Source organism: Colias eurytheme, chromosome 1 (genome assembly GCF_061535395.1).
Source record: "Colias eurytheme isolate Ceu_HAF_F1 chromosome 1, ilColEury1 Martin Lab GWU primary, whole genome shotgun sequence".
Classification (NCBI taxonomy): Eukaryota; Metazoa; Arthropoda; class Insecta; order Lepidoptera; family Pieridae; genus Colias; species Colias eurytheme.
Window position 1 is genome coordinate 14,512,138 of NC_142980.1, and position 15,869 is coordinate 14,528,006.

General features: G+C 34.3%; 2 protein-coding genes across 3 annotated transcripts; both read left to right on the forward strand.

Annotated features, from left to right (window-relative positions):
• The first annotated feature begins 3,673 nt into the window (after nucleotides 1-3,673).
• Nucleotides 3,674-11,428, forward strand: LOC149911376 (uncharacterized). 2 transcript variants are annotated; one of them, XM_090116875.1, is made up of 3 exons: nucleotides 3,674-3,990; nucleotides 9,804-11,029; nucleotides 11,271-11,408. In XM_090116875.1, exons 1-3 carry the CDS (start codon nucleotides 3,981-3,983, stop codon nucleotides 11,343-11,345), a joined length of 1,311 nt encoding a protein of 436 aa, XP_089973001.1. In that variant the 5' UTR covers nucleotides 3,674-3,980; the 3' UTR covers nucleotides 11,346-11,408. The 2 variants fall into 2 exon arrangements, with proteins under 2 accessions (XP_089973001.1, XP_089972930.1); XM_090116804.1 differs by having other exon boundaries at nucleotides 9,804-11,428.
• On the forward strand, nucleotides 11,309-15,106 carry LOC149911377 (protein SCAI). The gene is made up of 9 exons (XM_090116703.1): nucleotides 11,309-11,513; nucleotides 11,816-11,998; nucleotides 12,135-12,488; nucleotides 12,573-12,808; nucleotides 13,051-13,239; nucleotides 13,331-13,825; nucleotides 13,955-14,125; nucleotides 14,211-14,413; nucleotides 14,497-15,106. The coding sequence occupies exons 1-9, from the start codon at nucleotides 11,425-11,427 to the stop codon at nucleotides 14,548-14,550; spliced, it is 1,974 nt and encodes a 657-aa protein (XP_089972829.1). The 5' UTR covers nucleotides 11,309-11,424; the 3' UTR covers nucleotides 14,551-15,106.
• Nucleotides 15,107-15,869: the final 763 nt, after the last annotated feature.

The window sequence follows — 15,869 nt, forward strand, 5'->3', positions numbered from 1 at the left end:
TCATTATTCACATTGTGAATGTTTTTACATTAAACGGGCGCCAAATGAAAGCTGTGTTTTACGGAAGGCGTAAATATATGTCGGATATTTTAATAAAATATCTGGTACATGGTAAATGTAAATACACGCATTCTGAGTTCTGTATGCGTCCCTTTGACACGGTGGAGGCAGGAGATCAGGCGTAAAGCTATCGTATGCTTGGAGCTGTCAATTATTTATATTCATTTTGAACGATTTGTCTTTCCTTTTTTATTTTATTCATGGGGGTTGCGCTCTTAGATAATTAAAATAAAATTGAATTTAAACTTCAATTGTTATCTAGATTAATTCCGATAATAATTAAGAATGATTCTGATAATAATTAAAATGTTTCATGCAACTTCAGAATTATAATTTACGCAAAATGTCAACTACTCATCCCAAAAAATGTTTTCCAATAATCGATCCCAATTACGCATAACATAATTTGTAAAGTAAATAAATTAAAATACCTGGTACAAATAATAATTTTAAAATTCATATTGTGAAATATGAAAATCGGAATTTCCAGCTAACATGGGTCGCATTAGCCGATTGAAATAAATTTAATCTCGTAGACTGCTTGACTGAGTTTCTGAGAACATCATTCATATGAAGATGAAGATGCATTTTCCCATAACGTACATAATATGAACAGGTAAATAATCAAATAATCTAATATTGTACGGAAAATTAAAAATTTCCAATCTTTCATTTCAATTTGTGATATTACTATTTTTTCGGATGTGCAATTTTATATTTCATTTTGCGATGCAACATGGTTCATGTTGCATCGCAAAATAAAAAATAATGTTTAATACATGAGAGCTTAAAATCTGGTTTGTGGATATGGGATGTCTTTTTTAAAAAGGGGTGTATTTAAAAAGTTATTATTGTCATTTGACTTGTTAGGTAATGTACCTACTTTCGATATCAGTTTAAAGTTTTTTGTTATCTGTAATAGTTACGATATAATCGCCTGTGCATACATAACGATTACACCCTGTATAGTGATATTACTTTTCTGGTGAACAGGAATAAAAAAATTTTTATAGATATAGATCTTGATATAGATGATATACTTACAACTTTTTTTATTATTTTCAATTGTTTTTTTTTTTTTTTTATTTAAATGCAAACCGGATATATCGCTTACAAAATTACATTGAAACCTACACGTGTCATTGTGAAATTATTTTATAGGCACTTGCGTTTTGATGGGGTTTTAAGATAATATTTTTGTATACTTTTTCTTCTTGCTTCCAAAATAATGTATCTACTTATAGTTTTAATATAAGGTCTAATGTATTTTGCTTATGTTTTTTTTTTTTCTTATGGATAAAATAAAAGTTTATTTTATATGGATACGTAGATAAATATATGTACGTATGATAATTATTAATACACAGTTTTTTAAATGTATTGCTAAAAACAATTTCTACAAAAAATCTTCTCAATATTATCTATCATAATCAACTACAAATACGCACAAATTTTCTTTGAAACAATAAGATAATAGTCGTCTGTATATGGTCCTTACCTGCTTAGGTATATATAATATTAAACAGTATATTAGCAGTTTGTTGGTGAATTATATTAGATACTACATAAACCAAAAAATAAAAACGTTAGATATTCTTTCTTACATCGAACGTTCGGTTCCTGCAAGGACCCCGTCCGATTAGGGCCCCTCTGGCCTCCTCCACTCAAGCGACAGCTCAAGCCGAGGTTCGTGATCCCCGTCAAGGGGGGACGCCCTTGTGCATGTCGCTACCAGGGTGAACCTTCAGTTCACCCCCGCGTCCGCGTTAAAATGTAAAAGCCCTTCTAGCTAACATTGAGAGACACCACACAAAAAAAAATCCTGCAAGGACCATATTAATTACACCAATGATGCTTCTATATCAGTGGGAAAAATGTCAATTATGAGCTTTTTATACAACAACCGAAGCACGTAAATAAAAATCGATGAACACGTCTACTATGTCTACTATGCGCTCTTTTTGAGTTTCATATTTGTAACAAATCTTGTACTGAATTTTGGTGTGTCGAAATGAGTGCACGAAAGTGCAGTGTTAAGATTTACTTCAAATTCTTTTACAAGTCTAGGTATGATAACAATATAAAAAATACATTTTTTATGTAATTATTAATAAAATATTATAACAACGCCACGGGAGGTTATTGAGAGAGAAATATTGCAAATGGCCGGCTACCGCGTCGTATATACTATTGCAAGTTCTATTTTTGGTTTGATTTTTATTTGTGTGGAGTGTGAGTTTACACGGCAAAATGATAGGGCCCGATTTCCATTGTAACAGTGGACTACCGTCTTCTACTGTGTTCCATCGAGCCGCTGTTTGTTCCGAAATCATCCACAATCAATATTTTAACACTTACAATGACTAACATCATTGTTTTAAAGAATAGCTTAGTGCTACTTAAGATCTTTTAATGAGGGCTCTTTGAGACACTTGGAAAAGTGTGTATAATTAAAAGAGTTTTGTGTTTTCGAAATAAGTATAAAACTAGTGACTTTCGAAGGAGTACATCGTTCTTTATACGAGTTATAAGTGGCTTCTTCCATATAATAATCATTGTATTTTATATATAAATAACTTAAATAAAAAAATTATATTAAGAATTACAAATAATTACAAAGTTTATTCATTAAATAATGTGATTATTAGTATATGTAGTGTGTAATGAGTTTAACTGCCATTAAAATACGATAAGAATTATTAAATTACAAGTGATTGTTTGCGTTTTGGAGACACCTGTAGCGAATGGAATATAGTCGAATGTAATGTGGTCAGACGTGAATATATCAAGTACCTGTAGAATAACGTTGGAGCTTTCAACGTTTTTACAATTTAATATTGCTGATTGAAAAGTATTCATGTTTTTTGGTATATTAATTTCAGTGTAATAATTTGGTATTTCATGTTTCCGTGATCGGAAATATAGTTGATTATTTTATCTTGAACTTCGTAAAAGCATACAATTTTTGTTTTCGACCAAATTTCGTAGCAAGACGTAGGCGTTTGCTACGTAAACGTAGAAGCTATCTTGTAGACAACTTGATTAGTCAAATCCCTTTTTTTTTTTTTTTTTTTTTTTTTTTTTTTTTTTTTTTTAAGTGGGGAAATCTTGCATAGATACCCACGGCCTCCGGGGAAGGGGCCGTGGGTTATGTCGGATTCCTACCGACCAAAACATTAGTCAAATCCCTGCATTTTTCATATTGTAAAATTTTAAAATTAATTTAGGCTGTAATAATTCTTTTATAATATACTAGCGTAACAAATTCTGCGAATTACTTCGCAGTGTCCTCGAAAAATATCGACATGTACCATCACAGATGCGTCCAATTCCGAAACGTGATAAGTGCGCATCGCTATCGAAAACTATCCTTAAACTCTGCATGGCAAAATATAATATCGCAGGTGCATAAGCGAGTAGGAGTGACTGTGCGTCACTGCAGAGGGGCGGGCTGGTCCCGGCGACTCCGGGCCGCAGCAGCCGCCGCTCACACAGCCCTCGACCGTTCTCTGCTTCACACGCTTGTACATGAAACCGGTTCGCGATGTGTGACTTTTTCGACCTCAAGTGGACACTCCTGTGCCTGCTTTTCGTGCTGGTGCAAATGATCGTGGTGACCCTGTTGGTGTTCTACCCACAGATCCTTGCACCTTTCGCCGCGGTTTTTAACATGGTCTTGGGCCTCGTGATCAATGTGCTTAAGGGCATCGCGTCGCTGTTCGGCTGTTTGTTCTAAACGCTCTTTTATATATATTGACTTTTAAAACACAGTGAGATCAACCGTATATGTTTTAAAAATGTGTAACTTCACCGCGCAATCCATCCGCTAAATAATGCCCGTTTCATCCGCGCCGCTAAATAAGTTCGTAAAAAGGTCATTGAAATTTTTATGTTAATCTCGTCCCGGTGAATTCAAGAAAATGAAGAAAGGTATGTACTTAGTATATTTATAATTATTCTCATACTATTAAATATGTTGTTGTATAAATCGTTTTAAATGAAATTTCGAATGCATTAATTCCATTTGTTAGCAAAAGTAAATATTACAAGTATTTATTTTAGTTTGACGCTCGTATTAATAGCACTCGCTAAATGATGTGCAAATAGTTGCAAAGCGAATACCGGAGCTCAGTTTATTATCCTATTTGAGGCTGTGAAAGTGCAACCACTTGTTGAACTACCTGTTGGCGCGCCTGAACCTCCGCCTAAAAACTTACCGAGTTGCTTTAGGATATTCGAATATCGTTCTGAGATGTAATTTATTATTTATTTCCGACGATGTTCTAATATTTTATAAGTAAATAATTAATTAAAAATAATAAAATTACGACGACGACAAATAATTAATTTATCTGCATTAAATTTAATGCTTTATCGAGCTTGTAGGCGACATTCTTTGCGACTTTTCATTATTTTTTGTTGTATCACGTTTTAAGTATCATTAAAGACATAAGTAGGTGCTGCTGGCGGTTTGCAGTGTTTGCCGACGGAGATTTTTTTTTTGCGATTAACTCTTAAGTATAATATGTGTTTAATTTGTAACAATTATTTAAAAAATATCTCTTTAAATTGATATGTTTTAACCGCTATCGCAACATTCAATTACCTTCATTATAGAGCACGTTGCAAAGAAATAGCGATGCAATTTTCATTACAACAGTGATTACTGACCATTTAATTTTAAATGAAGCTTCTGAAATACAATAAAACAATGAAAATAGCTTGGTTTATCTCAAAGAGCATTCGGGAGCGCGTTTAATTCTTTTTATTCTGCGTCTTTAAGAGTTCATAGTAGCAATGTCGTAGGTATACAAGCTTTTTTCAAAACTTTTTTTATAAATTTCTGTATCATTACTCAAAATGTAACCTGAATAATTTACTCTTAAATAGTACATTATGTCTTATTGCTGCTGCATTATGTATAAAATTGCTTAAAATATGATCGCCTTTGCAAAATATACCTAGCTATAACAGCCTTCGAAAGCGTAAAAAATAAAAAAGGATGAGATTACATTGTTTAAATTTCTGTTAAAATATATCTAATAACTATACAACAATTTTGACAGAAATGTATGTAGTAGGGATATTAAGTTTGCTAAAATGCGACGGCCGAAGACCTTATTAAAGCTAAAAATGGTAGCATTTAAGTAAGAGCTATCCTATACCATAATGCAAATAAAATTAAGAAATTCAAAAAGAAATGGAATTTACAAATTTTAAAAACACGTCTCATTAATTTTTTAATAGCATAAGAAAACAAAGTAGAGACAACAAAAGCATAGGTAATTAAAAAACAGCTGTATAAATAATGCTTTACATTCACTACACGCTGCACGCACCGCGAACCGAACCCCGTACCAAACTGTGAACAAATTGTCCACACTAACCCCGGGCCGAGCAACGAACCGAGCACCAACACATACACATTCAGATTTTTTTCGACTTTTCAGTAGCGACAAGCGGAAGACGTAAAACAAAATCTTAGAAAGAGTAAAAAACTTATAGATACATATAGGTACTACAGATACACAAATACCACCAGACACAGAAGAAATAATAATTATGAGCTTGCTCCTCAATAGATTCCATATCAAATACTCAAATTTAAATTTTTGGGCTCTACTATAACATAATGCAAATCAAAATAGCTAAAAAATAAAAACATAAGTTACAAGATTTAAAATGCGTCGCATTAATTAATTATTATCCAAATAAAATTGGAAAAACAAACACAAGAAAACAAACAACCATACAAACACACAAAACCACACAAACAAAGAATAAAACTATACAAACATACAAAAGAACATTCAAAGTTTGTAACGTAAAAACACAGAGTAACAAACAGACTACACATAGAAGAAAAAATGAATAATCTATCTACTCGGAAGCTGGGTTGATAGTTTCCATTCTCAAAATCATAAACAAATTACAAGGAAAAAACTTCAAAGCACTGAATATCATATTAAATTCCGTTCCCAATTTTCTAACTACACATCGTAATTACTAGTCTTTGAAAATATATTTTAAAAAACACGGATACTCGTATTTCGCCTGCAATCAAAAAATTCACAAGACTTGAAATATAATAAAGTTTCACATGGCAAAAGCGCAGAACTAATTTGCTAGACTTGATCCATGGAATAGTTTCCGGAAAGTATAAAGAAAAAGTAACCAAAAAATTGTTAGCAATACCGTTCTTTAATTTAGGGTCGCGCTTTGACACTCTTTTGACGATTTTCGATTATATCATAACGCATATTTTTGATGACTTTTCCGACGATCTTTTTAAATTGGATTTTAAATTACTAGTAGGATTTCATAGTGTTCTTACTTTATAAAATGCAAATATTTTTACATAAAATAGAAATAGACATAGCGAATTATAAAGTATGCTAAACAATACTTAAATTTGAAATATTCACATCGGCGATCTACCTACATACGCAAGCGAAAAGTATTTTATGGCAAAATAAACCAAACTCCCCAAGAGGCCATATCTTGGGAATTTTGACAAAAGTCCAAAACAATATGGTCCATAACAAAGGCCCATTTTAAACGCGCTATCGAATTTTTTTTAAGCTATTGCATAGCTTCTATCGCGGGCCTTGAGCGCGGGGACCGAATCCAGAAATTTAGCAACGAAAAACCTCACGCTCCCCACTCCGACGGGCGCGGAGGTGTGGCTTGAAGGCATAGCATGCAATAGCTTTACCGCGGCAGTCAAAATGCAAGGGATTCTAGAATTTCAAAAACTATATTTTAGAATACCTAGTTAAAGAAATCCCAAATATAGAGGAAATTAAAAAAAAATGTTCAGGAGTTTACAACCTAAAGGCAAACTTACCAAACAAGAGGTTTTATGTAGGTAATCATGGATTAAAATATTTAACCTAAAATTCTACATATTGTAAAGTAAAAAATTATATTGCAATAATTCACAAGTATCTAAGAAAAAGTGGCTTCAATAAGTCGTTAATGTAAATAACTTTCTTTAAAGTATAACTATAGAGTACTGATTATAAAATTGTACAGTTTTACCAATTAGCAAGGCATCGATGCACGCAGCGATCAGCAGACAATTAGTACGGAATGGAAAACAATTTATGGAATACTAGTGGTCCGCCCCGGCTTCGCCCGTGGTACATATTTCGCAATAAAAGGTAGCCTATGTCCTTTCTCGGGTATCAAAATATCTCCATACCAAATTACATGCAAATTGGTTCAGTAGTTTAGGCATGATTGAGTAACAGACAGACAGACAGAGTTACTTTCGCATTTATAATATTAGAATGGATTTCAATAGCAAATTATTATATCTTTTACAAGGAATCGTAATGGTAATATTGCGAATGGATAAAGGAATATATTTGCAAGACTTACGAGCTTATTAAGCGAAGCTTATTGAAATTATGTTTTGCGTAAGTCGTCATTTTAAAATTACGTTTTTCTAGTCAAAATAATGTCTTAATATTATATTTCAAAGAAAAATTACAAAGCTAATAATAATTATATAATATCAATGTAAACTAAATAAACTGGGTTTTACTGTTGTTTTGTGCGTACTCTGTGGTTGAACAACTACAATACACAAAGTGGGATGTGTGTAGACATTAATTTAACTCAATTGGTCGACAAATCGATGGTTTTTGCAATCCATTTATTCATTATTATAAGTGAACATGTAGTATGGTTAATCGTTTTGTTCGTGATGACTTTTTATATTGTGTATTATAGGTATATATAGGGTTATTATGTACTTACGTGATAATATGATTGAATAACAGAAAAATTATTTAACAACCAATTTAATAAGATGTAATTATTTTAGTGTTTCGTGGAACATTTTCCAATTATCAACCTCTAAAGTTAATTATCTAAATAGTGTCTTTACTCGACTCTATGGCGGATAGTTTTGATGAGTTAACTTTTGCGAAACATTCAAATTTATTATGACGGGTACAACTGTAGTTAATAGTATTTCAAAACAATCGATGACTATCACCATAATATGCTTTTACTAAAGATTAAAACATGATTAGGTACATAAATAATAATCATTATATTTTAGTGTAATAACATGAAACATTGCTGGTATAAATTACCTTCACAATACAATAAACAGACAATTTATCATAAATCCTAGGTTATCGAATTCTATAGCAAATTGTTTTCAGTTTTAATAATCTGAAAATTTACTTGTATATTTATGTATAACATTATCTATTACGAATGTTTTTTTATAACTAGTGACATTATAATACTAGGTACATATACATATAAAACTACTAGCTTTTCGTCCGTGGCTTCACTCGCTTTTTTCTATAACTTAATAAATAATTTACTAAAACCATCCTCAAATACAAATCATTTATTGAACAAGTACCTAGACGTAATCATCATTATTAATTACTCTATAAAATAAACTATATTCTATGTAGTGATGATAATGATTAGGTCATCCAGGATATTGATTTAAATCCGTATTTGCTTAGTGCACCTTAACAACGCTTTGTCTACAGATCAACATCTGTTATCGATCCAAAGGTTAGGTTTCAGGAAATGCCACACGCGTACTCAATTACTTGGTTTTACGTAGAAATTTTCAGTCGACAGCTTTCAATATCACCGATACGATATTATTTGCATAATATGATTTATTTATATTTTAGTAAATTTATTTTATACAAATATTTTAAATGTACATGCATTATACCTTTGAGGTGTTTTTTGAAATCTCTGAATAAAGTACTTAATAAATTGCAATTTGCAACGATAAATTGCAGAATAACATTTTATACTCAAAACGAAAAATTTATTTTGCGTTTTAAAATTTTGAATTTCATTTTGAGAATTAGCTTATTTAAACCACAAGCAAAGAATAATAACTAGTAGCTAGCTACAGAAGCTTTTCTTCGCAGTGGTTTTCAAAGAAATATGTACTCAATCTTATAAACAATATGATTTAATTAAGCTTGTGTTCCAGTCGAAACACGTGTTCCAGCACATAACTACCATTTTTTTGAAGGAACACAGGCCTTAATTCACGAGACAACGGTTAATAATAATAACGGTATAATAAGAGACGCGGACTAGGGTTGCTTATGTATGTGTAAAAATATCTGGAATTGTTTTTGTTTCCGACGAAAAAATTCTAAGTGGATGTTTCTTAACCGATTTTGAACAAATAGGAACATAATCTTATACAATCTAAGTAGATTTTAATCTAAGTAACAATTAAATACTGCACTGTATCTTTTGTTTTTTTTTTTTTTGTTTTGTGTCCATCTTGCATTTATCGAGAAAGTTAAAGGTCGAACAAATAGCGCACGCGCGTGTCTTCTTTCGCTTGCGGCAGCCCTGGCCAGATTGGCCCTTGCGCAATGGCCCTCGCCTGTAGGTATGTTTTTAATACCTACACGCGGAGATACACGGGCCTGCCACAAGTACTGAGATAGAAGATAATAATTAGGTAGTGGTTGTATATTATATAAGCCTCAAATAGGACTGACGATCCAAATAGGGAAGGTGACAAAAAAGAATTGTTTATAAATTATTTATTTTGCTTGTAAGTATATGCTCCGGTAATTACTAATAACACATCATACGGGCGTCACTTATTTTCTACAGGTCGGCAGATAAAAATAAAATTTATTTATTTATATTTAAGCAATCAATAACATACATACAATTTCTTTTTACCTTTTTTCTTGCAATAACACTTTACTTACTCTTTTTTTTAGCAACGACACCATCATCCGATACCTCGACTGCTACGTCCATCCTACCAGCCAGCACGTCGATTTCTTCTTTTGTCAGTTCTATATTAATAAGCAGCAGTTCCGATGCCGGGATCCCATCTTTGCAAACAGACCCAGAATCGAGCTCGTCCGGAGTATATGACGAGCACTCGGACGTTACAACTGAATCAGATCCTGAACCAATTAAAAGACCGTCGGATTTGCCACTCGAATTACAAAGAGAGCTATCAGAACAACGCCCGCTAAAAGAATTTGATCACGCACAATTAGCTCAAACGCTAAGCAGGTCAACTGCGCGGCCGCTTCTGATACCAACAGCACGATCTGACCCTCCACCGACACCGCAATCGGAAGCGGATACAACAACCGAACCTCGGCTCACAGTTACGGAACCGGATGCAATGGTAGCGCAAGCGCAATCAATAGCATCTGCGCTATCGCAGCTGATACCGTCTGAACAATTGCAAGAGAAAGCCTCAGACCAATCTCAACCGGCATCAGATGCGCAGCCGGCCCCGATATCGAGTGCGCAGTCGAGTCTCACATCGGCCGCGAAACTAGAGCTGGTGACGGCAGTGACGGCACCGCCAGCTCCGATATTAGTAGTCAAATCAAAAATAGTACCAAAACGACAACAACAACGGGCCGTAGTACCTTGCCGCCTACCGGTTACCACACGACCGCAAGTGCAGCATATGGTAACAATAGCGCAAATACATGCGGAACCAGCGGCGCAATCCGAATCGACAACTGTACCACAACAGCCACTAGCAGTTGAACATGTAGATGCAGCTCAAGCGCAAAGATCACCAGCGCCAGAGTCTATCAAAATACGACCAAGACTTGAAACCCAACCTCCAACAGAAGAAATCACCTTTCTTACAGAGCAAGTTGCATCTGCAGCCCAACCGGTAGACGAGCCGCAACCTGGACCATCAGCTCTAGCGCAAGCCAGACGTACAGTTCGTAGACGCATTAGATCGGCTCCCACATCGGTATCGCGGCCGCAACCGGTATCACCACCGCAACCGCGATCGACCACTCGACTGCAGCGCCCGTTAGCGGCACATTACCTTCCGGAACCAGATATAGAACTGGAAACAGAATATCGACGACTCCAATGCCAGCGCCGATACCAACGATGTAATCGCTCGCGCACAGATTTTATTTTGCCGTCATTTCGCAGACGAGAGCCAGCTGCAAATGAGGTAACGATAGATCTATGCGATTTTCGATTCATAGTTAGTGTCAGAGATTTGTATAGCGTTGAGAGGGCATACCGATGCCGCCTAATCGGTCGTACAGAGTTCGAGTTCTATCTAGTTCAAAGGAAGATGAGAAATCGATATTATTGGGACTTTGTTATTGTGGAAACTAGCGGGATCTTCTATAATCCCGACTGCAGAAAGTACGTAACTGAAGCCGAGGTTCACAGAGCAAATGATACAGATAGCAGCGGCAACGAAGAGTCCAGTGACGAGAGTGAATAAATTTAATAAACTTAAAAACTTTTTTCACTTTTAAACACATAATAATTTTACTATTTTGTTATATTGTTCAAAAATATAATTTAGATCGTAAATTATTATCATCATCATCAATCATGAATCCCATGGAAGAGAGTGAGAGGAAAATAATTATTGAATTTTGTCACTTACTGGAGAAATCAAAAGTGCTGTTTAACGGTTTGAGGTAAGCAACATTCAATATTTTGTTTTGAATTTTTAATAATGTAACTGAATTATTTGAAGTAAAAGAAAGTAAGTAAAGTAATAAGTGATTTACGAGCTTTTGTCTGCATTCGAACAACATTAGATCCAATATAGATTATAAAATTATTTAATATGCGCAATGTTTTAATGCAGTTTTATGAGTATTTAACAATAATGTTTTGATAATGATTTAACAGTAATATTCAAATCAATTTTTAAGAAGTACTTCGCATTTTCTTTTATTAAACTTGATAAAGTATTCACCTCGACATTATATTTTAGAGAACTACCACAATACGGACATAAGCAATGGCAGTCTTATTTTGGCCGCACTTTCGATGTTTACACAAAGTTGTGGAAGTTTCAACAACAACACAGAGACATACTGGACATTAAATATGGATTAAAGAGATGGCAAATTGGTGAAATAGCGTCTAAAATTGGACAACTGTATTACCACTTCTAGTGAGTTTTTAACATTTCGTTCATTTATTATATTTCATTAAATTAAACAATAAATAAGTGAACAACATTGACCTACCAATTACCTTTGACTTTACGAGATTTTAGTGATTCATATATTAAGTGAATATTGTTTTAGTTTAAGGACGAGTGAAACTGCGTACCTTCGTGAAGCTTTTGCGTTCTACCAAGCTATCCGTGCCAGACGCTACTACACGCACGCCGTTAAAGAAGACAAATGCGAACTAATGGTGAAAAAGCTTAGATACTACGCGAGGTTCATTGTTGTTTCACTACTCTTGAATAGATTAAAACTCGTTGACGACTTGATACGTGAACTGGATAACCAAATCATTGAATACGGAACAGCATACAATGCTGAAGATCAGATTGAATGGACTGTTGTTGTCGATGAGGTGAAAGCGTTCCTAGACGCCGAACCAGCCGTACAAATCATATACACAGACATGCCGATACCTGATCTGTCTAATAGGTATAAAGCGCTTTTTAGATTGATCGGGATCTCCAATTTTCTATTTATTATAGTGATTGACTACTACGTTTTGACTATTTGCAGAATACACCCAGACCATACTCCATACATCGAAAGGGGGCCGCACATGTACCTGACGCTACAAGATGTCATTATTGTTGGTAGCAACACACAGCAGGCCAAATTTTCTGAACTCACCATCGACATGTACAGAATTTTGCAAGTTCTGGAAAAGGAGCCAATCGGGCCTGCACCACAGATTCTACACGACGACATTCCAGCTCATGGCCCTCCCCTAGCTCCCCATTCCACCCAGAGAGGTGAGGATGCCGTAACTGCTATATAGCGAATTTATAAGCATTAAGCGATTGTTATTTGATAAGGAAAGATTTGCGTTATTTTTTATTCAACTACTGTTACTGTGTGCGATATTTTAATCTCTTGTTACCCTCATTCTCCTACCACTCTCTCAACCCTCCTATCCATTACCAAAATATTTCTCCAATTATTGCATATTATTCTCGTGTTTTGCTTCGTGCATAGATACAATTATTTCTTTCAGGGTACGTCGTAGGAGACAGTTTTCGTCGAGACAACCCCCACAAGTACTTGCTGTTTAAACCTACGGCATTGCAATTCCTGGTTTACTTGGCTAGCAGCTGCAATGACTTACCTCCTAATGGAGCGATACTTTTGTACATTTCAGCCGACGGGTACATTCCATCTCACGCACGTAATGCTGAAAACATAAGTTAGTTGACCACTTTTATGATACACATTTTAACAATTAATTTCAATTATCTTTTATTCTTTAATATGATATGATATCTTCTTTATTTTAGCCGGTTACGATTGTGGGGGATTTATTACATCTGGTAAACTGGAAACACCTAGAGAGCCGAGAGAGGCTAGAGATTCAAGAGACTCCCGAGACTCCAGGGACCCGAGAGACTCACGGGACCCTAGAGACTCACGGGACCCTAGAGACTCACGGGACCCTAGAGACTCAAGGGATCCGAGAGACGCAAGGGACCCTAGAGACTCAAGGGATCCGAGAGACGCAAGGGACCCTAGAGACTCTAGGGACTCAAGAGATTCACGGGAAACAAGGGAATCCAGAGAACCGAGGGATTCAAGGGGTAGCCAGTCGGAGCGGGAACGACGTGGTAAAGACATCTACCTACTATACCCAGGAGACATATACCCCTATACGAGACGACCCCTCTTCATAATCGTAGAATCAAATTGCTCAGGATTGATGCAAAACATACCGCGACATTTTAACCAGCCGTTAGTGATGCTCTTGTCTGCGCAAGAGTTGCCAGCAGGTTTGACAGGTGCATACAAATTTCTTTCAAAGTTACCAGTCTCGTATTTTCTTTGGTTTAACGTATTTGCTCGGCATTTATGTAGAAAAAATTTTAAATTATATAAAATCAAATTATTGACTTTTGTTCACATTTCAGAGCGCACACACCAAGGAAACTTACTAACTTTATTCCTCAACAATCCTATGATGGGATTTTGCGCATCTTGCGAGCTGTACACCATCGAAGAAAGATTGTTAGATGCTTGCGAACCGCTCGTGTTAGACTTTATTTTCCATAGCATCCAACTTATAACACGAATTCGAATTGGTATGTTAAAATCAATAGATAAGTTTCTTCTACTGAGAGGTAGGTCTCAAAATACAAAGTAATTTAACTAAAAAAAAATTTGCAGATATGAATTTCTTCGCATTTATGGGCGACGAGTTCTTGCGAATGATAATCCTGCGCTATTTGTTCTGCGAGTGTTCTCTGCGGATGAACAGGAACTTCCGATCGCGCTCACAGATCGTGCGCTCCGTGCCACCCTTGCCAGAAGAACTGCTATCGCATTCTTCTCTTGTGCCGATCGTATTGAAAATTGCTGAAACTTTGGGGGTATATCTTCAATTCTATGTTGTAGTCAATACAGAAGTAGTAGTTCTGTATGCATAGGAATTAAATAATTTATTATTTTTCAGGTCAGAAGCCACTTTTCTGACGTCTCCGGACCAGGACCAGGACCGAGGGAATAAACAAAAGAAGTTAAAGGATCGCGTAGAATAATAATTGTATTCCTCTATTGAATTGTTATTAGCAACAACGCCATCTGTTGCCTTGCTAATAACGATTACGGTTGTAGTACGTTTTCGATTGTTAAGTGTTGCATTCAACACTAGAGGGCGTTCATCTCCCATCATCGCTCATCTTTATAACCGCCTAAATTAACAATCCTGTATCTCATTACAAAATTGTATTTAATAATATATTACCAAAGTTAAAAATTATATGCTTTAATAAATATATTAAATTCTTGATATTCATAATATTGTACTTAAATACTTTATGCACTGAATTAAAATAAATTATTAGCTCAAATATTTTTAAACTCAAGTATTTATTACTTTACAAATTATTTTTAAGCAAATGTTTATTGCTATATACCTAGGTAGGCGCTTTACCTTGAAATTTATTTCAGATCTTCCAAACGTTAGTTAAATTAGTGAAATTATAATATTATATTCAAATGCATTTATGTAATTGATGAAAAATTCCATTTCGGCTTAAAACAATTTTATATTCGTTATACATTACTTAAGAGATTATCTTTAGGAATATAATCTAGTAATAATGTGTTCGTTTTTTCTAGTCTTTAATAATGTTATCGATACATATATTATATAACTTAATAACCAACTTTTTCGCCTGCGGTTGAGTTACATAAAAAATAAATAAATAAAATAAACAAGGCTATATCATTCTATTACAGAATTAAATTATATTATTATATAAGCTCTCTGGGTCAAAGCTATAAAAATTATATTTATCCATTCGTCCACTAAATTAAAAAAAATATACATATTACATATTATAAAAATATTATATTATAATATTATGTTTGCACTGTTTAAGAATTACTTATATTAATTATATCTTTTTTTATGTTTCAATCTTCAATTAAATTATGACATAGTAATATATTATATTTGGAATCATGTAAGTAGATGTTATAAACATTAATCCATTTAAATAACTATAATGATCTCCAGCTCGTATTTTAAAAGTCAATATATTAAAAAGATATCATTATAAATTGCAGTAGTTAGTTGGAATAGTAGATGAGCGCTTATTGTAGTTGAATTATATCTTGATCAGGGCTATGTAAGATATTATACCCACTGAAGTCGCACCAGAAAGTGTACGATCGTTGATAACAACTAGGTACATAAATAAAGTACATTACAACTAGTACATTAAACACATTCTGTCTGCTGCTGAAGTGATGGAAGCTTATAATTGTTTAATATTTTAATTGGCGAATTATTAAAAAATTGTATTATGTTACAAATGTAGT

Bases quoted from the DNA above. Each gene is read 5' to 3' on its own strand.
- LOC149911377 (XM_090116703.1), top strand. From the start codon at position 11,425: ATGAATCCCATGGAAGAGAGTGAGAGGAAAATAATTATTGAATTTTGT. The intron at 13,240-13,330 runs GTTAGTTGACCA...TCTTTATTTTAG, and splicing joins ACGTAATGCTGAAAACATAA to CCGGTTACGATTGTGGGGGA. The intron at 13,826-13,954 runs GTGCATACAAAT...TTCACATTTCAG, and splicing joins GTTGCCAGCAGGTTTGACAG to AGCGCACACACCAAGGAAAC.